The sequence below is a fragment of the Amphibalanus amphitrite genome, unplaced genomic scaffold (assembly GCF_019059575.1).
Source record: "Amphibalanus amphitrite isolate SeventyFive unplaced genomic scaffold, NRLGWU_Aamphi_draft 002221F_arrow, whole genome shotgun sequence".
Lineage (NCBI taxonomy): Eukaryota > Metazoa > Arthropoda > Thecostraca > Balanomorpha > Balanidae > Amphibalanus > Amphibalanus amphitrite.
Window position 1 is genome coordinate 22,294 of NW_024883711.1, and position 26,076 is coordinate 48,369.

General features: G+C 52.3%; 1 protein-coding gene across 3 annotated transcripts; it reads left to right on the plus strand.

Moving 5' to 3' along the window:
- The first annotated feature begins 972 nt into the window (after window positions 1-972).
- LOC122376644 (vacuolar protein sorting-associated protein 18 homolog) lies at window positions 973-25,789 on the plus strand. Of its 3 annotated transcripts, none has more exons than XM_043356544.1 (22): window positions 973-1,165; window positions 3,074-3,187; window positions 3,980-4,142; window positions 4,723-4,880; window positions 6,731-6,901; window positions 7,899-8,070; window positions 8,459-8,580; window positions 9,161-9,406; window positions 9,775-9,891; window positions 10,332-10,444; window positions 11,968-12,079; window positions 12,454-12,621; window positions 13,254-13,398; window positions 13,877-14,049; window positions 14,474-14,609; window positions 15,141-15,298; window positions 15,662-15,719; window positions 16,218-16,369; window positions 16,875-16,988; window positions 18,276-18,428; window positions 18,786-18,931; window positions 19,248-25,789. In XM_043356544.1, exons 2-22 carry the CDS (start codon window positions 3,119-3,121, stop codon window positions 19,288-19,290), a joined length of 2,889 nt encoding a protein of 962 aa, XP_043212479.1. In that variant the 5' UTR covers window positions 973-1,165; window positions 3,074-3,118; the 3' UTR covers window positions 19,291-25,789. The 3 variants fall into 3 exon arrangements, with proteins under 3 accessions (XP_043212479.1, XP_043212480.1, XP_043212481.1); XM_043356545.1 differs by having other exon boundaries at window positions 977-1,025; XM_043356546.1 differs by having other exon boundaries at window positions 980-998.
- Window positions 25,790-26,076: the final 287 nt, after the last annotated feature.

A 26,076-nucleotide genomic window follows, 5' to 3' on the forward strand; every position in this document is an offset into this window, starting at 1 on the left:
GGGGATGGACAGGGTCAGTGTCCCACTGTACCTAGCACTGTACATATTAGCACTGTTTGTTGTCATGGCATTTTTAGAGCACACATACAGAGTTCACACGTTTTGTCGTCGCTCGCTAGTCGCCAGCCAACACAGCGGACGAGCACAGGGCGACCGCGCCGGCGGCAGCAGCAGCGACAGGGCCGCCGCGGGCAGCCGACGCGGAGGACCGGGCGGGCAGAGAACGGAGGGCGGGCGAATCCGGACCAGACGGCCGGCGCAGCCAGCGCCCCACCCCCGGTGCGCGCCGGAGCGCTGTTCGGCAGCCGGCTATTTTGTGTGCAGGGTATGACGTATTTCGCGAGCCGACGTCACAGGCGGTGACGTCGGCTCGCGCGCGAGCCGAGCGCCAAAGACAAACTAACGGGAACCCTCGGACACCCTCGGGGCATAAACCGCGGAGTAGGATATTGAGCGAGTCTTATAAAGAAAATTCATATATTTTCGTTTCTCAAATGATAATCAGGGTGTCTCTTACCTTTTTACATATGATTTAGGCTTACCTAACACTTCAGTTGCCAAATATCTGCAATTTATTCAAGCGAAGGTATTTTCAGTAAATGTCAATGGTACAGACCGAAATCTTTTTAATAAAAACTCCAACCAACAGAAATAAAAATAACTTAATTTATTCCAACCATTTCCTCCAAATAAACAACATAAAAACTCACTTTTACACACATCATTCATAATAAAGCATACTAACACGCTACTTTTGACAATTGCGGCGTCGAGTGGCGCGCTGCTAGCGCTCTTTTTCGATCGCAGAGACCCTGCACGCGCGCGAGCACACTACGTCACGTCCGGGGGGCACAGGTATATGAAAAATCGCAGTGACGTAACACTTTTCTCGCTTCTCATTGGTCAATAGCCCGTTGCCGGGGTAACGTGCACGTATGTGAGCGCGGGCAAGAGTACTAGCCGGCCGCCGATCAGGGCTCGGGAGAACAATGGACTCAGTTGTCAAGGAACAAGGATTCGAAATGGGTTGTGAATTATCTATTTCTCTTGATATGTTTGCAAGCCTGCCCCATTTAAGGACATGTGACTGCATTGAGTTTGATTTCAACGCGTAACGCTCTTCATTTGATGCTTCAATTTTGACTAAGGATAAAAAGTGCTGAAGGTGTGGAATACTTGAGTTATATTTTGCTTTGAATATTACTAACTTCGCTATTGTAGATATTAGCGTGCCTAAGGATCCTAACATAGATACACGTGGAAAAACCCATGACTGATTTGTAAATCTAAACGACAACTCATACTTGTGCTTTAAATGGTCGATGATCTCTTTTACATATTTTTGCGTCACATCGCATTCCCATACAAGATGAATTAGTGTTTCGTCGTTTAAATTACAAAAGGAACAAAGTGTGCTTTCAGCTATTCCTATCCGATGTAGGAAAGTATTTGTTGCCATTATCCTAGATGTAAAGCGATAATGAAATGATTGTAAATAAGTACTGCGTGTTGATTGACGGACATCGTCCAGTGTCTCTTCATGTATTTGAACATCTCTTATCCATTTACGTTTGACTGAGCTTTGAATATTGCTCGGTTTACTTTTAAGTTTGGCTATTAATACTTTATATACTTCGTGTGATATCTTACGAGTTTTCCCTAATAAAGTTAATTTGAAAGGCATAATTGGGAGTGCTACGTTTTTTACCTCTTGAGCGGCTATCGAAAGCGCTGAGATGTTTCTTACAAGAGAGGCATGACATAAAAATGTCATTTTTACGTTAAACAGCTCACATAATTCGCTCCTACCACGCAACGCTCCCGTCTCTTTATTGAATAGGTCAACCAAAAAACGTAGGCCTTTTTCATCCCAGGACTTCACTATAGATTTCCTGAATTTCGTGTGGTCGGAGAACCACAGAGGCTCTGTCAGAAGCTCGGAAGGGGCGAGATGCACTGAGGCACAGAACGAAACCCATGCGTTTAATACGTCTTTTTGTCTTTTTGTGCTTTGAAGTCTGGGTGACTGGCTGGCTGCTGGTGCAGCACTGGAAGTCACAAATAAAATTATTTGTTTAACCTGGCAACCAACAGTGACTGTCATATAGTGCCCAATGGATTGGAGACTGCGGTCTGGTCAGATGCCAGAGACTTAGTTCAGCACATTGGCATGGCTGGACCCACACCACACAGCTCTGAAATACTCACTCCCCTGCCTGTGATATGCACAATATTGCAGAAAATCCACACTGACTGATCAGGCGTGCAGCTAGTGGCATGAGGCGTCACCACAAGGGCAGGGGTGAGGGGGGAGGGGGGGTCAGTGTGGCTGTTCTTTTCTCCTAGTTCAATCATGATCCTATTCTCACCTCCATGCCGTTTCCTCCCTAGCACCTTTTGAGGTGCAACATGGTGGCCTTTGATGATCCTACATTAGTGTCAGTGAGAGCCACGTCTATTTGGCACTTGACCTTGCCCAGCTGAGACTCGGGATCCTATGCCAGGTCTGATTCGACCCCAGCTGACCCAATATGACTCTTTTAAGGCCCAACGCCATTCAAAAGGTTGATCCCAGTGAGACCCAGTCACCCATAGCGGCGTTTAATGACCCCACGTCTGTCTGAGTTAGGTTCACATTCCGTTTGGGTGAGCGTTTAGTTTATTTCCTTTCCTGAACAAGTAGCATCTCGGTCGTTATGAGCTGGCAGGGCGTCGTGGTGGTTTTTGATGACTCTGGACTCCTGCGACTACCCGCAATGTCCCGAGCGGACAGGGGAACTCGAGGCCTGCCATGCTGCTATATCTGGATATGCTACGATGTCTGGTTACGCTACGATGTCTAGTTACGCTACGATGTCTGGCTACGCTACGATGTCTGGTTAGGCTACGAGATCTGGTTAGGCTACGATGTGTGGTTACGCTACGATATCTGGTTAGCATTTGCTTTGATTTTGCCAATGCGTCCATTCAATAGGTACATTGAACTACCTATTTTTTAAAATAAAAATAAGGGAGCTGGAATTTGTATTACACCTTAGTCCTCTTTATCAGTGTCTTTCTGTTTTATTTTCAGATGAGTCACCTGTAGACAGAACAGCTCAGCGATTTTAAGCCAATCATGGCTAGTTTGCTGGAGCAATATGCTCAGTCGAGCCAGGCGGCCGGGCCCCGGTCGGTCCCAGCAGGGGTAAGTTGTACAGAACCTCGCGGAACGGACTTTGAACACAAGATAACATCCGAACATTGACTGGAGATTAAAAGTTCATTTACCCGGCAGAGTAACATTGTTAATGTGCTACCAGCATGGTATTGACTGCTTAGTGCATGCCTCTGGACCTACTTGTCTATTTGCTGGAGTGTTTTCTTTCACGAGTTGGCTGTCAGGCGAGTTTGTTGACATCTGTGATAACGCATGAGCTAACGCACTTGTTTATCTTATCAGTAGCGATTGCGCCTCGTCCGAACTGCCTTCTTTTGTACGGATATGAAGTATGAACCCTACCGCTGGTCTGGTATCCGTGATACCCTTTTCTGACTGTCTCTTCGAACATACTAGTATCATTCAATGATGGATAAAAGCAGTCATTCTGTTTACTCTGTTGACTGTAAAACAGTTTCAATTTGTGACCAGTATGATCAAGAAATTGTTTATTGCTCATTATGGCTTTCACCCAAATGTCTAGAAAAGGAATGCTTGCCTCACCCATCCTGAGCTTTCTGAGCTGATCTGAGGTCAGTTTTACCAACAGAAAAATAGCCGCCGGCCGGATTTTTTTTTTTTACTAAAGACCACTTCACATACGGAGCGTAAACGCGATGGGCACGTAAGCGAATAGGACTTTACCGTTTACGCTCCGTATGTGAAGCGGTCTTAATGAAAAATTCCGGCAGGCGGCTATTTTTCTGTTGGTAAAACTGGCCTCTGAACAATGAGCTCAGCGCCGCCTCACTGCCTTCTCCCCACACCCGTCGTCCGCAGGCGTCGGCCAGCGTCGTGCAGCCCATCTTCACGAAGCAGAAGGTGAACTTCCAGCCGACGTCTCCCATCACCCATCTGGTGGTGGCGAACCATCAGCTGGTGGTGGCGCTGGCCAACAAAACTCTGCTGAGAATCGACCTGATGCAACCCGATCAGCCGCATGGTATGGAGAGAGGAGGAGGGGAGAGAGAGGGAGGGAGTAGCTACAGCCCGATCAGCCGCATGGTAAGGGAGAGAGGGAGGAGATGGGAGAGGGGGAGGGTTAGTTTGGGGCTCTGTGATGGTGGGACGACCAGCCGCACGAGACGGATGCTGGAATAAGGGGAGAGTGACTGGGCCGCGGATTGTGTGTGTTTGGTTTGGTTTGGTCCAGCCATGCGGCACGAGGGTTGTACCTCGATCCGTCCGACCACCACCTACGCAACTGACCTGACCTGACCTAACCTCCGCTCCCTCAGAGGTGGACCTATCTAAGGAGACCGCCAGCTGCCGTATTGACCTGACCTGACCTGACCTGACCTGACGTACCCTCCCCTCCCTCAGAGGTGGATCTATCCAAGGAGACAGCCGGCTGCTGTATGGGCCTCCGCTGACCTGACCTTCCCTCCCCCTCCCCCAGAGGTGGATCTATCCAAGGAGACTGCCGGCTGTCGTGTTCAGCAGCTGACCCTACCTCGACTCCCTCCCTCCTCTGACCTGACCTGACCTGACCTGACATGACCTTCGCTCCTCCCCTCCCTCAGAGGTGGATCTATCCAAGGAGACGGCCGGCTGTCGTGTTCAGCAGCTGTACCTGGACCCGTCCGGCCACCATCTACTGGTGGCGGCGGCGCCGCGCGACGGAGACCTGACCGGCGCACAGCTCCTCTACCTACCCGGCAGGGCGGTCAGGGCCAGACAGGTACGGACAAACAACAGACAGGGCCAGACAGGTACGGACAGACAACAGACAGAGCCAGACAGGTACGGACAGACAACAGACAGAGCCAGACAGGTACGGACAGACAACAGACAGAGCCAGACAGGTACGGACAGACAACAGACAGAGCCAGACAGGTACGGACAGACAACAGACAGAGCCAGACAGGTAATCAGACAGACAACAGACAGGGCCAGACAGGTACGGACAGACAACAGACAGAGCCAGACAGGTACGGACAGACAACAGACAGAGCCAGACAGGTACGGACAGACAACAGACAGAGCCAGACAGGTACGGACAGACAACAGACAGAGCCAGACAGGACCAGACAGACGGAGATCTGACCGGCGCGCAGCTCCTCTACCTACCCGGCAGGGCGGTCAGGGCCAGACAGGTACGGTCAGACAACAGACAGGGCCAGACAGGTATGGAGAGCACATAGGACAGTCAGGGCCAGACAGGTAATCAGACAGACAACAGACAGAGTCAGACAGGTACGGTCAGACAACAGACAGAGCCAGACAGGTACGGACAGACAACAGACAGAGCCAGACAGGTACGGACAGACAACAGACAGAGCCAGACAGGTACGGACAGACAACAGACAGAGCCAGACAGGACCAGACAGACGGAGATCTGACCGGCGCGCAGCTCCTCTACCTACCCGGCAGGGCGGTCAGGGCCAGACAGGTAACCAGACAACAGACAGAGCCAGACAGGACCAGACAGACGGAGATCTGACCGGCGCGCAGCTCCTCTACCTAGCCGGCAGGGCGGTCAGGGCCAGACAGGTACGGTCAGACAACAGACAGGGCCAGACAGGTACGGACAGACAACAGACAGAGCCAGACAGGACCAGACAGACGGAGATCTGACCGGCGCGCAGCTCCTCTACCTACCCGGCAGGGCGGTCAGGGCCAGACAGGTACGGTCATGCTGCACATAGGACAGTCAGACAGTAGAGAGGGTGGTCAGGGCCAGACAGGTAATCAGACAGCACATAGGACTGTCAGACAACAGACAGGACGGTCAGAGCCAGACAGGTACGGACAGACAGGTAATTAGACAACAGACGGACAGACAGACAGACAGATAACTGGGCAACAGACAGGGCGGTCAGAGCCAGACAGGTAATTAGACAACAGTGATCAGGCCGCGGACAGAACCAGATTAAGGTAATTAGACAGCAGTCAGGACTCAGGGCGGTCAGAGTCAGACAGTACGGATAACAGACAGCAGACGGTGCGGGGTGGTCAGAGCCAGGCAGGCAATCTGACAGGGTGGTCTGGGTCAGAATCAGGAACAGGGAAGGCCAGAATAGGCATATCTGATAATGTCATACAGGAAGAGCCAGAACAATATACCAATGAATGATGTAAACATTGGCTCTGCGATAAACAGTGAGTGTGACAGTGTGAAATGAGGATACCTGACCTCAGTAATATTCATTATTTCCTATCCTGTTTAGCCCTTTCCCGGAGATGCGACCTTGACCACCCAACTCCAGCTCAGTAACCCCTTTGACCTCTCTGTGACCTCAGGTGGGTCAGCTGCGCGGTCAGCTGATCACAGCCGTTGGATGACCCCTGTGTGACCTCTATGTGACCCCTGTGACCTCTGTATGACCCCTGTGACCTCTGTATGACCCCTATGACCTCAGGTGGGTCAGCTGCGCGGTCAGCTGATCACAGCCGTTGGATGACCTCTGTGTAACCTCTATGTAACCCCTGTGACCTCTCTGTGACCTCAGGCGGGTCAGCCGCGCGGTCAGCTGATCACAGACGTCGGATGACCTCTTTGTGACCTCTATGTAACCCTCGTGACCTCAGGTGGGTCAGCTGCGCGGTCAGCTGATTACGGCCGTTGGATGGAGCCACACTCTGGCCACCCCGGCCACCACTGGACCGCTGCTGGCGGGGAACTCTCAGGGAGTCGTCACTGAACTGGAGCTCACCGCCGACGAGAGGAGGTTCTCGCGACTGGAGGTCTACAATAAACAGGTATCAAGCGCGCGGTTAAGGAAAGTGGTCGTCATTTCATATACGATGAGTGTGGAATAGTTATGCAACTTATGTCTGAAATGCAGTCATGCATATATAATCATGTTGTGTGGGTCAGAAGACACTTCTGGGGCGAGTGAAACTGTCCGCCATTTATGCCCGTATAGGTACGTCAAGGGTATTTAGCTGTGTCCGCCAGCCGTGTGCCTGGCTCCGTCTTATCTCTGCACGTCTCGGGCTCTGTAGTTTAGTCCCCCCAGCTGACCCTCTGGCCATTCCTTTTATCTCTACCTACCATGTCCCAAAGTATGCCCAAAGCGTAGACGTGTTGTGTAACTTATGTAAGTGTCCCCCCTCCCTTTGACTGTCTACTCTATCTCTTCACCTGTCAGGTCCTGGAGCTAGTGAGTCCGTCGGTCTGTGCGTCTGACTGTCTGACTGTTTATCTCTGTACCTCTCAGGTCCTGGAGCTCAGCCCTCCGGCCTCTGTGACCGGATTAGAGTACCACCGGGTACCCGACTCGGACTGGTACCTGGCTGACTGCTCTGTCTGACTGTCGTTCACTGACTCCTGCCTGCCCTGCTGTGTCTCAGGCGCTGGAGCTGAGTCCGCCAATCTGTCTGACTCTCTGCTATCTGCTGTCTGTTGTGTCTGACTCGCTGTTGTCTGTTCTAACTCACAGGTCCCGGAGCTAACTCCACCAGCCTCCGTGACCGGATTAGAGTACCACCGAGTACCCGACACGGACCGGTACCTGGCGCTGGTTCTGTCTAACTGCTTCTGTCTGCTGTCTTACAACTGTCCATTCACTGTCTGCTCCCTGCTCTGCTGTGTCTCAGGTCCTGGAGCTCAGCCCTCCGGCCTCTGTGACCGGCTTGGAGTACCACCGGGTACCCGACACGGACCGGTACCTGGCGCTGGTTCTGTCTAGCTGCTTCTGTCTGCTGTCTTATAACTGTCCATTCACTGTCTGTTCCCTGCTCTGCTGTGTTTCAGGTGTTGGAGCTCAGCCCTCCAGCCTCGGTAACCGGTCTGGAGTACCACCGGGTACCCGACACGGACCGGTACCTGGCGCTGGTGGCCACTGCCGGACGACTGTACCAGTACACCGGTACCGTACCGGCCCACGACGCGCGGCCGCTGCTGACGCCGCTCTTCGCCGTTCAGGGTACGGAGTGACGAGTTTAGGGTATGCCGGGTATATTCAATACCTTATGGAGAGATGAGTTCCGAAAAACGAGTACACTTGTGTGCAGTGTTGCCTGTGGTTTTTTGGGTGCAATGTACTGAGTAGCTAGACTGAAGGTTGGTTCACGAACGACGTGAACTGTGTAAAATCTCCCATTCCAAACACTGTGCAAAGCGTGACTACTGGGTCGATTCTCCCAGCCTGTCAGCTCAAATGCTCACTGTCTGAACAGGCTATTATTTATTGCTACATGTCGCATGTGCCCTAACCCAGTTCTGCCATATGCCGAGCGTTGCTACCTTACCTTGTTGTTTCAGCCCTGTCTCGTCTCACTCACTCTGTCCCTTCTCTTCCCCTTTTCCCACAGAGCGTTTTCTGGAGATTCCCAGCTCTCTGTCGTTCTCTCGGCTGGCGTTCTTCTACCCGCGGCCCGGCGCGCCGCCGGAGCGGTTCGCCTGGCTCACTGAACCTGGAGTGCTGGTCGGACGGGTGAGTATCCGAAGGTTGGGACTTTTCAATTAAGAACAATCACTATTCTTTAGAATTGTGATTTTCTATTGAAAATCCCAACCTGAGCTACCTCTCTAGGGGGGTGTTTAGTACTGCGAAACACTCGATCCAGTGCAGTTCGTAATATACAGCTACAGGGGTTCATCTTTGTGAAGCTGCGTATAAACGGTACCCTGGCCCAGCCAGTCTTTAATTTCTCAGATCCGAACATTTCACTCGCAGAGTTGGACATTGGCCTGTGATTTGTGACCTAATATGACTTCCATAAATTCGTTGACTTCGACTGGCCGTAAACAACAACACACTATGACTACTAGGCTCTGAATATGGCCTATTGGCCACTGCCTTCGTATCCTCAGTATTTAAGAGTATGGACCCAGAGTCTGAAATAAAGCTTATCTATCTATCTATCTATCTATCTATCTATCTATCTATCTATCTATCTATCTATCTATCTATCTATCTATCTATCTACCACATTCGTATATGATCAGTGACTACTGACCTCTGACTCGACCTGGCCAAGTCTAACCTCCGACCCTCATATTCTGCCTCTCAGGTGGACACGGATGGCACAGACGGTCTAGTAACCGACACTCACCTCCTGGCTCACGACACAAACGGAGCAGGAGCCGCCGGAGCCACCGGAGCCGGAGGCGGAGCCGGAGCGGGGGGCGGACAGCAGCGACACGCGCCACGTGCCCTGGCGCTCACAGAGTTCCACGTGCTGCTACTGCAGCCGGCACGTGTGCGCGCCACGTGTGTGCTCGACCAGCGACACGTGTTTGAAGACCTGGCCAGTGAGGTTAGTGGCGAGTCGATGGGAGAAGGGAGAAGGCGATGGCGATTTCCGTTGGGGATAGGATCCCTCTGCGCACTAGAAAACGACAAGCGCGGAGCGTCGAATTATATCGCAATTTTATGTTTTGATCACCAAAGGTTAGCACTCATAATGGTAAATGCAGATTAAAGACAGAATATGCGTAGGTATCTTGTTATTGGATCCCTTCAGGAGCCGGCGCCAGGTATGTTGACCGCTACAGCTGACGCTACAGCTACAGCTACAGCTGATGTCGGGACCTTCTGCTCCAATCTCATGGCCCCCTTTTATCTGTTCTGATCCATCTCTAAGGCTCACGACCCTTACTGACATTTTTGGACCCCTCTCTGCAGGCTCACGGTCCTCTGCTGACCATCTGCCGTGACCCGATACACGGCACCCTATGGAGCGCCGCCGAGAGGGCCGTCTACAAATACAAGGTGGTGGATGAGACCAGGGATGTCTGGCAGGTAAGGAGAGGACTGGTGAATAGCACATGCGAGGGACGAGGGAGGGTCGATGATGAGAGGCTTCATTTCCTCCTGGATGGAGGGAAGGAGGGAAAGAGGGAGGAAGTGAAGTTACTGACTCTTGTTCTCTTTCTCTTGCGGCTTGCGCTCTTTCTCTTGCACTCTTTCGCGGTCGTCTACCTCTCCATCTCTTTCACTGCATATTAATGCATATCTCATTATATGTGATCCATGAATACGATTATTCACTAACTACCTAGTGTTATGCTGTTCTGAGATTTGTGTGTGTGTGTTGTCTTTCCAGGGGTAGCTGATAATGTTTTATTTGTGCTGTGTGTTTGTCTCTAAGGGACAGTACGATCTGGCCCGTCAGCACTGTTGTAGCTCTGTATTTGGGCCTCGTCCCGTTTATAACCCCGTGTAATGTCCGTCTGTTTCAGGTGTTCGTATCTAAAGGACAGTACGATCTGGCTCGCCAGCACTGTCAGAGCAACCCGGCCGTGGTGGACCGAATTACAGCTCACCAGGCGGAGGACTGCTTCGACAAGGGAGAGTGAGTGAAACTAAAAACGCGCGCGCACACACGCATGCATTTGTCACACTCGTGGCCAGTGGGTTGGGCTGGCTAAAAGGAAAGTCAACACATGCTCGTATTTTGGCTTTGGTCCATTCTTTTGTTCCCCGTCACATCGCCGCCGACCCGTCCGTGCAAAGCCATTCATCGCCGCCCCTATCACAGCTTGAGCTGACCCTCTCCTAGGTTCTTCGCAGTCCTGACCTCAGTTTGCGGACACCCAGAGTGCCGTCCGCACAGGGGAGCACTGCCGCTTCAACCCTATTGGCCGTAGTGTCTAACGGTGGCGGCCATAATTATTGCGCAGACCAGGAACCGGCTGCCGCCTGTGTTGAGGAATAGGGAATTCGGGACCTCGATTTACGTTTGCGGCCGCCGTATCCGTTACCATCAAGTTACGTAGATACGGAACCCGGCATCTTACGCAGTATTGAGTGGGGAACACGATCGTATCTTCAGAATTCCTCAAATTCACTCGCCGGACCTACATTTGCCCCGGCCGAGGGGGTTGATTGAACCCACCTCGCTAATGCGCCGCTAATTAAACTAGGTAAAGTGGTCGTATGCGGCAAAGTATAATGCAGTGACTGGTAGGAACCCGCTGTAAGGGTTTCAGGTCAACCGGTGACCTCTGAGGTCAGGTCAAGTGATCTAAGGCACGGGTTCGGTTTTTGGTAAATAACTTCGCCAAAAATGGCTGTAGAGCCGCGATTTTGGCATCATCGTGTTCAGCTAGCTTAGGCGCATCGAGTGATATACTTTTTGTTCGGGTCAGGTCAACTTAGGGTGTTGACCTCAGGTCAAGGTCAGGTCAGCACCCCCAGGTCACGAAGTTGGTCGAAAGAGGTCATGTCGCATATCGTTCGATTCGGCAGGTCTTCCTGAGTCTATTGGTGGCTTTCCCGACTCGCTAGCTCAATTTGATCGGGAGTTATTGAAGAAAAATTGTGACCCTTGTGACGTCACAAATGACGTCACACAAGGGCAACAATGCAAATATGAAGCATAGAACCTTGCAAAGAGTGCATGAAATCATGATTCTTTATGCTTGAGATAGTTTCAGATCATTCTCGGCGCCAAAATAGCAATTTTCATATTTCCCCATTGACTTATAACGGTTTAACGTATTAGTTCCTTGTATCTGAGGATTTTTTAGGATTTCATCTTGTTCTCCACTCAATTCTGCGTAAGATGCCGGGTTCCGTGTCCACATAGCTTGAACGTAACGGATGCAGCGACCGCAAACGTAAATCGAGGTCCCGAATTCCCTATTCCCCAACACAGGCGGCGGCCGCTTCCTGGTCTGCGCAACATGGCGGCACCATTGGACACCATCTGGCGGCCGATGCGCCTTCCACATTATAGAGTTCAGTGGCCATCCGTCTCTCCCAAGTAACCATCTGTCCCAATTCTCCCCCAGGCTCGCCCGCAGCGCTGAGCTGTTCGCTGACACCCAGTGTCCGTCCGTCTCTCCCAGTAGTAACCATCCGTCTCTCCCCCAGGTTCGCCCGCAGCGCTGAGCTGTTCGCGGACTCCCGGTGCCGACTGGAGGAAGTGGCCCTCAAGTTCATGGGCAAAGAGGAGTACGGTCCACTACGACAGTTCCTTATGATGGTAAGTACTTAGGGGCAGGCAGAATCGGTTGACGGATATTTGAGGCTGCTCGCCTATTTTGACTCGCTGCTTGTGTGTCCTGAATTCGAAGGGTTATTCATCCATCTCATGGGTTTGTCTCGACATATCAAACATTATTCAAATGCTTTGTGAAGTTTGATACTGAATGCTTATTTTAAGTATTTGTTCGGAAATCAGCGTCGTGATTGAAGCACTCAGCTGACTGACGCCATACGATTAGTCATTTCGTCGTTTAATTATACCTATCATGATTGACCCTGCCTCTGTTTAAATCCCTATTATTGGCCCTCCCTTCCTCTGACTCCCCTCTGATTGGTCCTCCCTGTCGCCTGACACCCCCTGATTGGTTCCAGCGCCTGTCGTCCCTGCCCGCCTCTGGCGGGGTCCGCGCCGCCCTGCTGGTCATCTGGTGCCTGGAGTTGTTCCTCACTCAGCTGGATAGGCTGGAGGAGGAGGAGGAGCAGAGCAGGAGGAAGCTGCGGAAGGAGATGATGCAGTTCCTGACGTCGCAGCGCGCGCTGGTTAGTCTTCCGAAGGGTCTTGGCTCTGAAATAATGACATATGTCTTCCTCTGGTCAATCATCACAGTCATCTTGGATAATTGTGGTACTTAGCTTTCTTTGATCAATTACGGCCCTTACAGCAGCAAATTTTCGACAGGATCCTCCCCTTTGTAACTTTTGTCTCTTCATGCAACCCAGCGTGAATTTATTCGCGACACGCGTATGTGTTACGTAGCTGTACAGCTGCTGTACAGTCTGTCTTAAAAGTACCGCGCAAAGTGACGGTGGATCCATCAAGCCTGACTGAGGTAGGGCCTGCTATAATTTGAAAGTCACCGAACCAATTGACCTAGGGAATGGACGAGGATGTGAATTGCTTCGGTGACTGAAATTTAATAGGCCCTTCCTCGGTCAGGCATGATGGATCCACCGTCACTTTGCGCGGTACTTTTAAGACAGACTGTACACCATGCATCATGATTCATGGTCAGCCTTCCCCCTTGTGTTGGCCGTGCCAACTTTACCGTACCATATCGCCTCCCCCTCCCCCCCCCCCAGGATCACGTGCGTCAGGCGCGCAGCACCATGTATGACCTGATGTCCCGCCACGGCGACTGGGCGGTGTGACTGACCCGTCCCCCTCCCCCCAGGATCACGTGCGTCAGGCGCGCAGTACCATGTACGACCTGATGTCGCGCCACGGAGACTGGGCGGCCGTCACAGAGCTGGCAGAGCTACTCGGGGACTGGGAGACGGTGGTGAGACATCACCTCAAGAACGGACACGTCACCAAAGGTGAGATGACGTTTATTTCCGCTGTCCAATGTCCACTGCCTGCTGTCGAACTTTCCGCCATCCAATGTCGTAATTTGCTGCGTGATTCATCTTTTTTTTCTCTCCCTAAAAGACAACACTATAATGTTCTTTTTGATGTAACACACTGTGATTTCTTGGAAATAAACCACAATTTCTAGATAAAACATTTGCAAAATGTTAAAGTTCAAAATGTTACGCATGCGATGCTACTGTTGGATGGCAAATGTATGTAGCACCAGAGCTCTCACTAACTCTGACACTAAGTGTTACCACATGTGTACCCAACAGTGTATCACCCGCTCGACTAACTGTCACGTTTTCCCCCATCTGTCCCCACCTAGCGCTGGAGACGCTGCGCCGCCACCCGGACCCGCAGCTGCTCTGTGAGCTGGTGCCTCAGCCGCAGCTGGTCCGAACAGAACTGTACTAACCGTTCCGTACCCCCCCCCCTCTCTAGCGCTGGAGACGCTGCGCCGCCACCCGGATCCGCAGCTGCTCTGTGAGCTGGTCCCTCAGCTGGTCCGAGCCGAACCCACTCTTACCATAGACCTGGTGGTCGCTCAGGGACGGAAACTCAAACCGGCGCTGCTCATGCCGCGACTCATACTGGCCGATACGTCCGAGGAACAGGTACGAATTCACGGGGCAAGGCACTCCCATTCAGAGGCACTCAGGCAAAAGGCATTCAGGGGCACTCCCTAAACTCATGAAAGTTAAGGGAGTTGATGAGTTAGTGCTCGTTAAAAACATGTTTGATGTGATAGGAGTGACCTGTAGTCGAAGCCAAGGGTCTGATGGATGATGCTGAATAGCTTGATTTGTTTCATTTTGCTATATTACCGTACGTTATTTGTTGATGTTGATTGTCATTCACTGGAGTACTTCCTTTTGTATAGTCTTTTTAAGACCGATTTCAGATTTTTTTGATTAATGATACTATGTCGCGTGTCGCGTCCTTGAAACAATTATTTGAGGCAAAGTTGAGCGAGGCTGACAACTCAACAAGTTGAGTATGTCTGGTTAGTTTAAATCTTCTCTTTCCCTATGATAACAGGGTCAGCAGATTCTGCGCTACCTGGAGTTTTGCGTCAACACTCTGGAGAGTACTGACAACGTGGCTCATAACTACTTGGTCACTCTGTACACGCGGTACAGGCCTGACAAACTGATGGCCTACCTGCACGGACAAGGTATGTGACGGGACGGGATAGAACTAACAGCTGGCCTACCTTCACGGACAGGGTACGTGACGGGACGGAATAGAACTAACAGCTGGCCTGCATACACGGACAGGGAACGTGAAAGGACGGGATAAACATGACCTACAGGACATGGCACGTAACCGCTGGAGGGGATTTGGTGACGAGACGGTGTAAACCTGGCCTATCGGACAGGGTTTGTGGCAGGACGGGCTTTCGATGGCCGTTTTTTAATACGGACGTGCTCTGCCAGCGGCTCATGGTTCTGAAACTACGCTCGTCTTATAAAAAGACGTGTTGCAAGTGAAAAGTAAAGACATATGCAGTTGCGGTAGACTGTGGTCTGACTGTCATATTGTGTTTGTTACACTCTGTGTTTTATCATCTCCCTGCAGGCTCCGACCGCCACTGCGTCCACTAACACTCCTGGCCACGTGCTGCGCCAGTATTAAATACACTCTTATCTGGTTCGTTCTCTCCTCCCAGGCTCTGACCGTCTTGTGTGTGATTGTTGTGCCGCAGGGTCCGACCGCCACTGCGTGCACTACACTCCGGGCCACGTGCTGCGCCAGTGCTTCGTGCGCCAGCCGCGGGCGGCCGTACACGTTCTGACCGTGGTTGGACGGTACCAGGAGGCGGTGGAGCTGGCCCTGAAGCATGACGTGGCGCTGGCCAAACAGGTGACTGGCGAGGGGAAGGGGTACGGGGATGGCCGCTGGGGTTGAGAGTGTTGTTGTTTGCTCTTGGGGATGCTTGATTTAGGACTGGTGAGCAAGGAAACTGAATAAGTAAATATCGATACAATAAAATCTAGAAGTTTCACAGGATAAGCTATAAATGAATGGGATTCCTACATTTATTCAGCTCTCTAAAGTGTCGCGTAATTTGTCGGAATTATGAATTTTTCTGCATTTTTTTTTTTTGTAAATTGTATGTGTCTGTTGTTGGGTAACTGGGAACTAATGATGTATAACGTCTTATGTGTTACGGGAAAAGACGGTAGCTACGTTACCGTTTTCAATATTCTTTTCTGTAATTCTCAGGTGGCTAACCTACCCGAGGATGACGACACGCTGAAAAAGAGGCTCTGGTTGCTGATTGGTGAGTTGTAGACGGTGTCGCATGCCGTTAATGTGGGGTGTGACAGTGGCTGGACGTGCGTGTGTCTGCATGATTGTATGTTTTTTTTTTGCGCACTGACATTTGTGTGTTCAAAAATGGATAATTGTCAGTCCTTTTTATCTGATAAAATTTTGGGGACTCGCGTAAATGCCCTTTTGTACTTTGTACATTCTCTCTTATACATAGCTGACTTTTGCTCTATTGCATTTAGCTTGTTTCTGTTCCCGTGATTTTGCTTCTCCGAAATCAGCTAACCTTAGTTGAGCAGCTCCTAGTCGCCATAGGATCCGTCATTCCGTAGATCCGTCCGTAGATACCACACAGCAAGAACATCAGATTCTTACGAAATAGATCTCGACTAGCTCGAGCAAATCAGCCACCGATACGCGTCTTATAACTTATCTCGGCAACCCTATTCCTCTGTATACCACAGTGACATAGTTCTCTAACGCCTGTTGTGTCCCACTCCTCCGTCAGCCAAGCACACGATCCAGTGTGACCAGGACGTGCAGCGGACGATGCAGTTTCTGGCCGAGTGTCGGCTGCTCAGGATCGAGGACGTGCTGCCCTTCTTCCCCGACTTCGTCACCATCGACGACTTCAAGGAGGCCATCTGTGACTCTCTGCAGGTGGGATATGTCGGCAGTCGGGGGTGGGGAGGGGGGGGGAGGGGAGAGGAAGCACGAGCTGCTCTGCGTAGTACCACCTGGGCAGGGTGGATGCCGAGGCTTCAGTAAGTTTGTTATTGGTAAACATTGTGGTTTGTTGACAATATTGTGACTGGCTGATTAAGTACTGCTTCCTTACCGTAAGTGATGGATCGTCTTCTTCCAAGCAAGATAATTTGATAAATATGTTGTTTCCTGATTGTGACATTCTATGTCTTGAAATGCTTGTTGTGCACATAAATGAGAGTCGTGATTAACTGGCGTATGGGTATGTCATGTTTCGTCACGTATTACTACCGTCATCACTCATCAGTCATCACAGAACCGCCACGTCAGTTACAGCTCCTGACGCTTAACACTTCAGCTTACTACCCCCTTACATCACATGTAATGATGTACTATGACTACCTTCCACCGACGTGCCACCCACCCCTCCACTGACGTCTGGGTGACGTGTTGCCACCAGTCTTACAACGAACACATCGGAGAGCTACGAACTGACATGGAGGAGGCGGCGCGGGCCACCGAACTGCTGAGAACGGAAATTGAACACTTCCGGGAGGGATACGTCACCGTACAGGTAGGTGACGGCGGAGCATGTGTATGTATGTAGATACAGGTGCATATGCTACAGTACGGACAGTGCAGCAGATACGGGATATAAGAGATACTGCAGATATGAGATGCATATTGTAGAGATGCGCGATATAAGAGATACGATGTAATAGGTAGGTTTTAGTCGGTATAAAGGATTTAGGAAGAATCCCACGGGCTTATGATATGACGGTGCGTTAGCCTGATGGGTGTATGTCAAGTCCGAGGGGAAACGCCATCGAACGTCCTGGCTCCATGAAATCATCGAAAGCGGTGAGGGTGTTGACGAATGACCTGTCAAGCTAGACCAACTCGGCGAATATTTCTCAGCAGGGAGGTCTTTATTTTACCGATCACAAAGCCTAGCTCACAGGCAGGTCACCCTGCAGCCCGGGCCTTGTTCGGGAAACTGACTGGTCGGGGGTCCTTACTCCGTCCTTAGTCGTGCGCTGCGCTCTAATTTATGCGACCCAATCTCATAGATTAGCTAGGGGTGTCGAACACCAAGCCTGGCAAGTCGGGCCTGGGGCACTAGCAGGGAGAGCCACCGTGAACAGCAAGTGTGTGGAGAGGAGGGAAAGAGGGGGGGGGGCGTTGGAGCTGCGATGCTGTCTGGAGCAGAACCGAAGATAACAGTTTTAGCCCTTATCAGTGCTCACTGTTGTGTGTGGAAAGCTCGGACAACAATACATTATACGATCTTCGCTTTGAGTTGAGAAGTGGGATGAGATTAGGTTGGTAAAATATGTTTGACATTTTTTTTTTCGTCCGATGTATCACCAGCAGTGTACCAGGCTGATCAAGCCTTGCACTGAGCTGCAGCTACTGAATGTGTGCCAAATATTTTCTCCATCCTCCCTGTGTTTCAGGACACGGGACAAGCGTGTCAGATGTGGTGTCAGTCATGACTGTCACTGACTCACCGCTTCCCCGTCCCCAGGCGTCAGATACGTCCGGTGTGCCGTTACCAGCTCACCACCCAGCCTCTGTATATACGTGTGTCATGCGTAGCAAATGTGTCATGTGTCACATTTTGATCCCTCTCCCTCGTCCTTAGTCCTCTGAACGTGTGTCATCATGTGTCATGTATGTCAGGATGAGTTATGTGTCATAATATGTGTCATATGTGTCACATTCTGACACACCTTCCCACATCCCCAGGCGTCTGATACGTGTCAGATCTGTCGGCACCAACTCCTCGGCCTGTACGTGTGTCATATGTGTCAGTCGTGTCATAAGTGTCACATTCTGACACCCCTTCCCCCTTCCCCAGGCGTCAGACACATGTCAGATCTGCCGCCATCAGCTCCTCACCCGGCCTCTGTACGTGTTTCCCTGCGGCCACAAGTTCCATCAGGACTGTCTGGCGGACGAGGTGACCCCATTACTCAGTCAGGAGCAGCGCGACAGGGTCGCTGAACTCGAGGTGAGGGAGGACGCGGTGGCTCAGATGGGTTAGGTCTCGTTAGCTGATCATGGTGAGTTGAGTCCGGTTCGGTCACGTCAGGTTACATGCCACGGTACGTGAGATCACGTCCCGCTTCCCAGTAACGTCAGGTCACGTCCAGTTAGTCCTCGTTACGCTAGGTTATATAGCTTATTTCATGGCGCGTTTGTGCTTATTCTAAGAGTGGTGCTCACCCCACGTCTGGTAAGGCAGGCTGCAGGTATAAATGCTTTGGCTTGCCAATGGCTTAGCCTCTGACCTGCGATTACTGGGATGTCATTAGTCCCTTACCCCTGAACTGTTTCCTGGCCTCTGATCCCTGACCTGACCCGGCAGCACAAGCTGACCACGCTACCAGAGGACGACCTGGGGTCGGCAGCGGCCGGCGGAGTGACCCAGGTCAGCCCACGGGTCACCGTCAGGGAAGAACTGGACGAGCTGGTGGCCGCCGAGTGTCTCTACTGCGGCGACTACCTTATCAGGTTAGTGGGGGGACTACAGGGACTACCTCATTATGTTAGGGAATGATGGGTGAAGGGACTACCCCCTTATCAGGTTTTCATATTAAAATCATGCTAGTTATTGACAGGAGACAAATGGAAATATTGCATAGGTTCATTGGTTGGGATGACTATCTTATCTGGTTGGTAGACAGAGGGACTATAAAGACATCAGGTATTTCAGAAGACTACAGAGACTAATTAATTGTCAGTGGCCAGGATCTGAAGAAAAAAAAAATCCGGATAGCGGCCAGACCGTATCGTTGACAATATCCTCCCCTTTGCTCTGCTCTTTCAGGGTACTGGACGAACCTCTACTCAACGACTTTCCGGAGCGCTAGTGACCTACTCTTCCCCTCTCACACATACGCAGGGGTCACAACGCTACTTCGTGATATCAAAGGGTAGGTGAGATATAGCAGCAGCTGGTGGTAAAAGACCAGTCTACTCATCGGGCTAGCGTGAGAAAGTGGTCACTATCATGATATATTATTTCTTGTGTATGCTTATTGCCTATACATTATGTGTGTAACTATCGCATTGTTTATGCCATTGTGGAGTCTGTGTCCAACACGCTATCTTGGTAAACCGTATCGGAGGCTGTATTGCTGGAATGGGAGCGCCTGTGTACGGGAGGAGAGGGGAGGAAGGGATAGAACAGGCGTCATCCTGTCCATTCAGTTGGTTATGGGTGTGTCTGGCCGTCCCTTTTCTCTGCAGAGATGATGTATAGTCGTCATTCATTCACGTCTAGTCGCGGCTGAGTGTGAGCCGCCCTTTACTTTCCATAGATGGGAATAGGTCGAGTAGGGCAGGGACAGGCGTCATCCATTCACAGCACTGTTAACTAGTGTGTCTGGACCGGGTCTTAGCTCCCCATAGAGAGAAGGGGACAGGACAGATGTCATGGACGCTTCCACTACTGGCTAGCCACGGCTGTGTCTGTACTTCCCCCTCCTCTCATCCTCTCCTTTTTTCTTAGACAAGGCGTGGCACCACAGTCCGAAATTCAGCCTCCGTGGGGTTATGAGGCGCGCGGTACCGGCCAATGGATGGTCCGCTCTTCGGGCGGGTCTGTTCGCTGGTATGTGCTGGTGGGTTGCGCGTATCTGATTCCAGTATGTTGCATTTGTGATGATTTTGTGTGTGGCAGTGTAAGCGAGAAATGTATCATTATAAGCCAACTGATAATGATTTTTCTTCGCGGTGAGAGCTAGCGCCGCCTATGTGATTGCGTCATACCGCCCGCTCGTCAAGTCTGCATGACCCGGGCACGGGTCATTCGTGCGCGCGGCACCGGCGGGAGCGGGCGACCGATACCGAGCGCGGGCATCGCATTCGCAGTTCGTCAGCAGCACAGGCAGTTTGGCACTGCAGAGGTGAGCCGGCTTTGAGTTCGCCCTGACGAAAACTAAACTGTGAGCGTGTTGCCGATCAGTTTTTGACATCGCATATTTATTCTTTGCGCATATTAACTATTTGCATGAGCATTCGTTTCACTGGTCTCGGCTCTGAGGGCCGCTTGATTTTTCGCGTCATATACGACCCTACTAATTGAACTCTCTGTACTGTGTGCACACATTGCTCGGCCCCCGTTATTCTCCGGTCGAGAAGCATGTGTGTGCAGATGCAGCTTTTTCAGATTTTGTCGGTATCACCACTTGCGGCGCTAGTTCAAATGAACTTACACTGGGTCTTGAGCTGCATGTGACTATTGGTTCCCGTCCCCGCCTGTGCCGTGGTCGATAGCCGCATCGGCTGCCCGTGCCCCAGGGCACTGTCGGCATCTGGTGCCTGGCCGGCGCGGCCCGGACGCCAGGCCGGCCGACCTGCCCTCTGGGCCCCCGGGGCATTGACCTACTGACCTCACTCGAGCATGGGGCAACATCAGTCACCGGACCCGGGCGCACAGACCTCAGCGAGGGGTGAGCAACGGGCTCATGCGTCACGAGGAGCGCCGCCAGGGGCCGCTCAGCGCCTAGAGGCAGCTCAGTCGCGGCTACGCCCCAACGTTCTCCTGTCCCAGCGCCAGCGGACGCCGGGACCTCTATGATGACGGCCACGAGTGTCCAGCCACACTCGTCCGGTGCACCAGCTGCACCAGCTGCCCCTGCCGACACCGTCACGTTCAGCAGGGAGCAGCTGAGCGAGATGATCGGTGAGATGGTTCAGGCTGCTGTGGCAGCCGCTGTGCCAGCGGCCGTCTCCGTCCCATCGACGTCTCAACATACGTCGCCGGGGGCACCGCTAGACCTCAGGCAGCCGGCGACCGCAGTGTTCCCGCCGCAAATGGGCTCTGAAAGAAACGAACAACCAGGTAACTCCCCAGGCTCCGCGGCATGCGTGTCCTCAGACATCAGTTTTCACGTAACAGCCACTACCAGGCACAACATTGTAGGCCACCGTTTTGTCGATCTTGGCTCATTGCTCGACACTTCTGATCCTCGCTCTCAAGCGCCTGAAGGCACCTTCAACCTCGTTGATGGTCGTCTGCAGCCAGCACGTTCCACACGCGTCATTCAGACGTTCGGAACATGGTCAGTTGCTTTTCTTCGGTACGCAGGTATTTACCTGCAAGCCCATCCGGAGGATGCCCTCGGGCTCATCACTCACATGCGCCAAGTCAGCTCCCTCTCAGCTCCCGGCATGGGGTTCGCTTGGAGGGAATATGACGAGCAGTTTCGCCGCGCTCGCGAGCTCTTCCCACACGCGTACAAGTGGGGCGAATCCGATGCAAACTCGCCAATTTGGCTGAACGCTATCGGCCGCGGCATCGCCAGCGTCTCAAAGGGGCAGGTCCCGGGGCCTTCGGGGGCGCGGAATTTTCAACCCATCTGCCTCTCATTCAATCGCCCCGGTGGATGTACGCGCGGCCGCTGCCGCTACATCCACTCCTGTCGGTTCTGTCGCGGAAACCACAGCGCCCTCCGCTGCCCTCGGCGCAACGCCATGCGCAGTCAGCGGCCGGTCACCCCGCACGCCGCCCTCCCCGCTACTAGGAAATAGCGGACTACCCACTGGCATTGTGCCCGCTGTCAGCGTGCCACCTACCGTGCTTCGTGAGCTCCTTCTTGGCTATGATGAAATTCTTGCATCCTATTTGGTGGACGGGTTCGAAAGAGGCTTCTCAATCGGCTGTTTGGGGCTGCCCTCGGGTGGCATGCAGCCCAATCTACCTTCATGCGATCTCGCGCCCGAAGTAATCGACGCATACATCGATTCCGAGAGGCGTGCGGGTCGCATTGCCGGTCCTTTTCACCCACACTGTTCATGGATTAAAAAGTTTTCCCCGATCGGGCTCATCCCGAAAAAGACGCCGGGGACTTATCGCGTCATCCATCACCTTTCCTTCCCAACCGGTGGATCTGTCAATGACTTCATCCCCAGAGAATTCACATCAGTTCACTATGGCTCAGTGGACGATGCTGTTAAGTTGATTTCCACCATGCATTTTCCTTACTTGGCCAAGACAGATATCGCCAGTGCATTTCGCATCATTCCAATTCGCCCAGCGGACTGCCCTATGCTGGGTTTTCACTGGCGCGGCTCCGCGTATGTTGACCTGGCTCTGCCCATGGGATGTTCGAGCAGCTCAAAAATTTTTCAGACGTTCAGCGACTCCCTGATATGGATGGCTCAGAACAAATTTTCTGTCGGACGGATGGTTTCTGTGCTAGATGATTTTCTATTTATTGACGGAAGTCATGAGGAATGCTTGTCGTCTCTGAATGCGTTTCGACGCATGTGCACAGAGCTCCATGTTCCACTGCGCGCTGACAAAACAGTTGAGCCATGCCGTGCCCTCACATTCCTGGGCATAGAATTGGATGTGGACGCTCAAGAACTGCGCTTGCCTCCTGAAAAGCTCCAGCGTGCGATCGCAGGAGTGAGTTCGCTATTGACGCGCAAAAAGGCTCCCCTACGGGAGGTTCAATCCTGCCTTGGTCTTCTTAACTTTGCCTGCATGGCTGTACCTCTTGGACGTGTGTTCCTTCGCCGAATGTACGATCTCTGTCGAGGCGCGCTCCGTCCACACCACCGTGTGACGCTCACCAAGGCGGCCCGGCTGGATCTCCAGGCATGGCAGATCATGCTGACGTCCTTCCATGGTCGATCTCTCCTGGAATCAAGGCGCTGGGATCGAGAGCCTGGAATCAGCCTCGAAACTGATGCGTCAGGAAGCACGGGTATTGGGGCCATCTGTGGAAATGCGTGGCTATCAGGCCAATGGCCTGACCAGCTTAGTAGTGCTGACATCTGTGTTAAAGAACTGATTGCCGTCGTCATTGCCGTCTCCGTGTGGTGCACACGACTCAGCAATCGTTGTGTGCTCGTTCGCTGCGACAATGCAGCGGTGGTAGAGTGCATCACCTCTCAATCGTCCCGTTCACCAGAACTGATGCACTGGCTGAGGAGACTTTTTGTCACTACATGTTTGCACAACATTCTTGTCCGCGCTATTCACACCCCTGGTTCCCTTAATCTCGCAGCTGACGCCCTTTCGCGTGGCTTGCTTCAGGTGTTCAGACGCCTCAGGCCTCTCGCGGATCAGCAGCCCACGCCTTGGGACTGGGCCGACCACGTCCCCCGTCAACCATAGCAGCGCTCCTGTCAGCGGCGCTGGCTCCTGCAACGGCCCGGGCCTATCACGCCATCTGGGCGGAGCTGCGGAATTTTCTTCGGCGGTCGGCCTCGGACAGCCTGTTTCCAGTCAGTGTCGATGAACTGGCCTGTTTCATCGCGTCTCGATACGATGCTGGATCTGCAGCTGCCACTCTATCTAGTGTCGTGTCTGCTATTTCATATGGCCACAAAGTCCATGGTTTAGCCGACCCCTCAACGAATTTTCGCATCAGACAGATGTTGACAGGTGCTCGTCGCCTGCGGCCGAGCCGGGATATGCGTACTGCAATCACCTTGCCAGAACTGGGACAGCTGTGTAACGCTCTTCGGCAGGCCGCCATGTCTCCTTTAGAACGTTCCGCGTTCCATGCCATTTTCACGCTGGCGTTCTTTGCCCTTCTCCGACCCGGCGAAGTGGTTCGTTGTGGCCGACAGGAACATTTCCTACGGATGGGTGGAGTGCGGTTGCAGCACAGGCATCTTTTCATTACCATTCCCTCGTCCAAGACCTCACAGACGCCGGTCACGTTCCAGTTGGAGGAGCGGTCAGACCTCCCGGAATGTCCTGTGGCTGCTGTCCGCTCCTATTTGCTGCTGCGCGGGGCCGGGCACCAGCATGAGGCTCTGTTCGTCGGTGATGGGCGCCGTCCAATCACTGGAAATCAGCTCAATCGTGCCCTCCGGCAGACAAGCCAAATAGCCGGTCTGTCTAGGGCCCATCTGTCTGGCCATTGCCTACGCATTGGTGGGGCGTCGCATGGCGCTATTATCGGCATGACTGAGGTGCAACTCAGTCAGGCGGGACGCTGGTCCTCTCAGGCTATGCATCGATATGTCCGACGTCACGTCTCTGTTTTACGAGCTACTCCTCAGGCACCTGCAGTGCCATAGGGTCCAGGTCACGACGCACTGGTACTATTCCGCCCGTTCCCTTGTTCTATGGCGCGTTTTGGTCTCTGCTCTGCTATGCGCCTGTCGTGGGGCCAAATTTCGTTAGCGGAGCAATGTAAATGATTCTCGTGGCTCTGCTGTGCGCTGGTCTGAGATTGGTGCTAGTTTCGCCGGCTGATTTTTCGTTGCACTGCTCAGCCGTGCGCTAGTCCAAGCTTAGTGCCAGTTACGCCGGCCGACCTCTCGTTGCATTGCTGAGCCGTGCGCTGGTCCAAAATTGGTGCCAGTTACGCCGGCCGACCTTTTCGCTGCATTTGCTGAACCGTGCGCTGGTCCAAGATTGGTGCCAGTTACGCCGGCCAATTTTTCGATACACCGTTTCAGCCGTGCGCTGGTCCGAGATTGGTGCCAGTTACGCCGGCCGATTTTTCGCTACACCGTTCAGCCGTGCGCTGGTCCGAAATTGGTGCCAGTTACGCCGGCAGGCATTCGCAACATGAATGTTCCCTACGCTGCACATCTCCCCCGCTTGCATCTCATTATTCGTCGTCTGTACACTAATGTAACTCGTCAGGGCCTTCGTGTGAGCGGCAGATGTAATCTTGCAATCATTCGCAGTATAGCTAATTCGTTTCGCATCGCTGTGTGCAGACAAGGTGTTGATGCGAGCGGTGTCTGGCGCGTTCTTCCGCCTGTCTTCTGCGTTATGTCGCTGTTTGTGCTGGCCAGGTGCGTAGCAATGTTTTTGTTTGGCTTGTATGCGTATGCGTTATTTGCTTGAATCTGCCTAGAATTATCTTATTACGTTTTCCCTGCCTACGCATCGTTCTCGGGTTCGTGGGGGTAGTGGGCTTTTCCTCACCCAAAAGCATCGTTGAACTGCACAATACATAGACCCATAATCACAACGACGCCTTTGCGAGCTCGAACGAAGCGTAGAAATGTATCATTATAAGCCAACTGATAATGATTTTTCTTCGCGGTGAGAGCTAGCGCCGCCTATGTGATTGCGTCATACCGCCCGCTCGTCAAGTCTGCATGACCCGGGCACGGGTCATTCGTGCGCGCGGCACCGGCGGGAGCGGGCGGCCGATACCGAGCGCGGGCATCGCATTCTTCACCACCCACCTCCCCGCCGCCACCGACTGTACTGTTTCACGTCGTAGTGGGTAATCCATGTTGCATGCACTACTATGTTGCAACTGCTCAATCTCCGCGTATATGCTTCATGCCTTGTATGTTCCCATATCTTCGGCTATGTATTGTGGGCTTTTCCTCACCCAAAGGCATCGTTGAACTGCACAATACATAGACCCATAATCACAACGACGCCTTTGCGAGCTCGAACGAAGCGTAGAAATGAATTTGTATTCTTTCATCGATCGCGAACTGATGTATATCGCTTTTCGCTGTGGTATCTAAGTAAATATATTATTGTGCAAGAAGCCTTTCGTCTTGATTAGATATTCACACCCGCAGTATTGATCATGAGATGAGCAACGGGATCTACTTTGCATTCGTAGCCAAGATCCGTATAGTACGGATCTGTAAACTTAAAGCGCAAAAGACAAATGCATGTTGTTGTTTTACGCTGAACGTTGTAGGCCCCAGCT

Bases quoted from the DNA above. Each gene is read 5' to 3' on its own strand.
- LOC122376644 (XM_043356544.1), top strand. From the start codon at position 3,119: ATGGCTAGTTTGCTGGAGCAATATGCTCAGTCGAGCCAGGCGGCCGGG. The intron at 9,407-9,774 runs GTTAGTGGCGAG...CCCTCTCTGCAG, and splicing joins TTGAAGACCTGGCCAGTGAG to GCTCACGGTCCTCTGCTGAC. The intron at 18,429-18,785 runs GTGAGGGAGGAC...CTGACCCGGCAG, and splicing joins ACAGGGTCGCTGAACTCGAG to CACAAGCTGACCACGCTACC.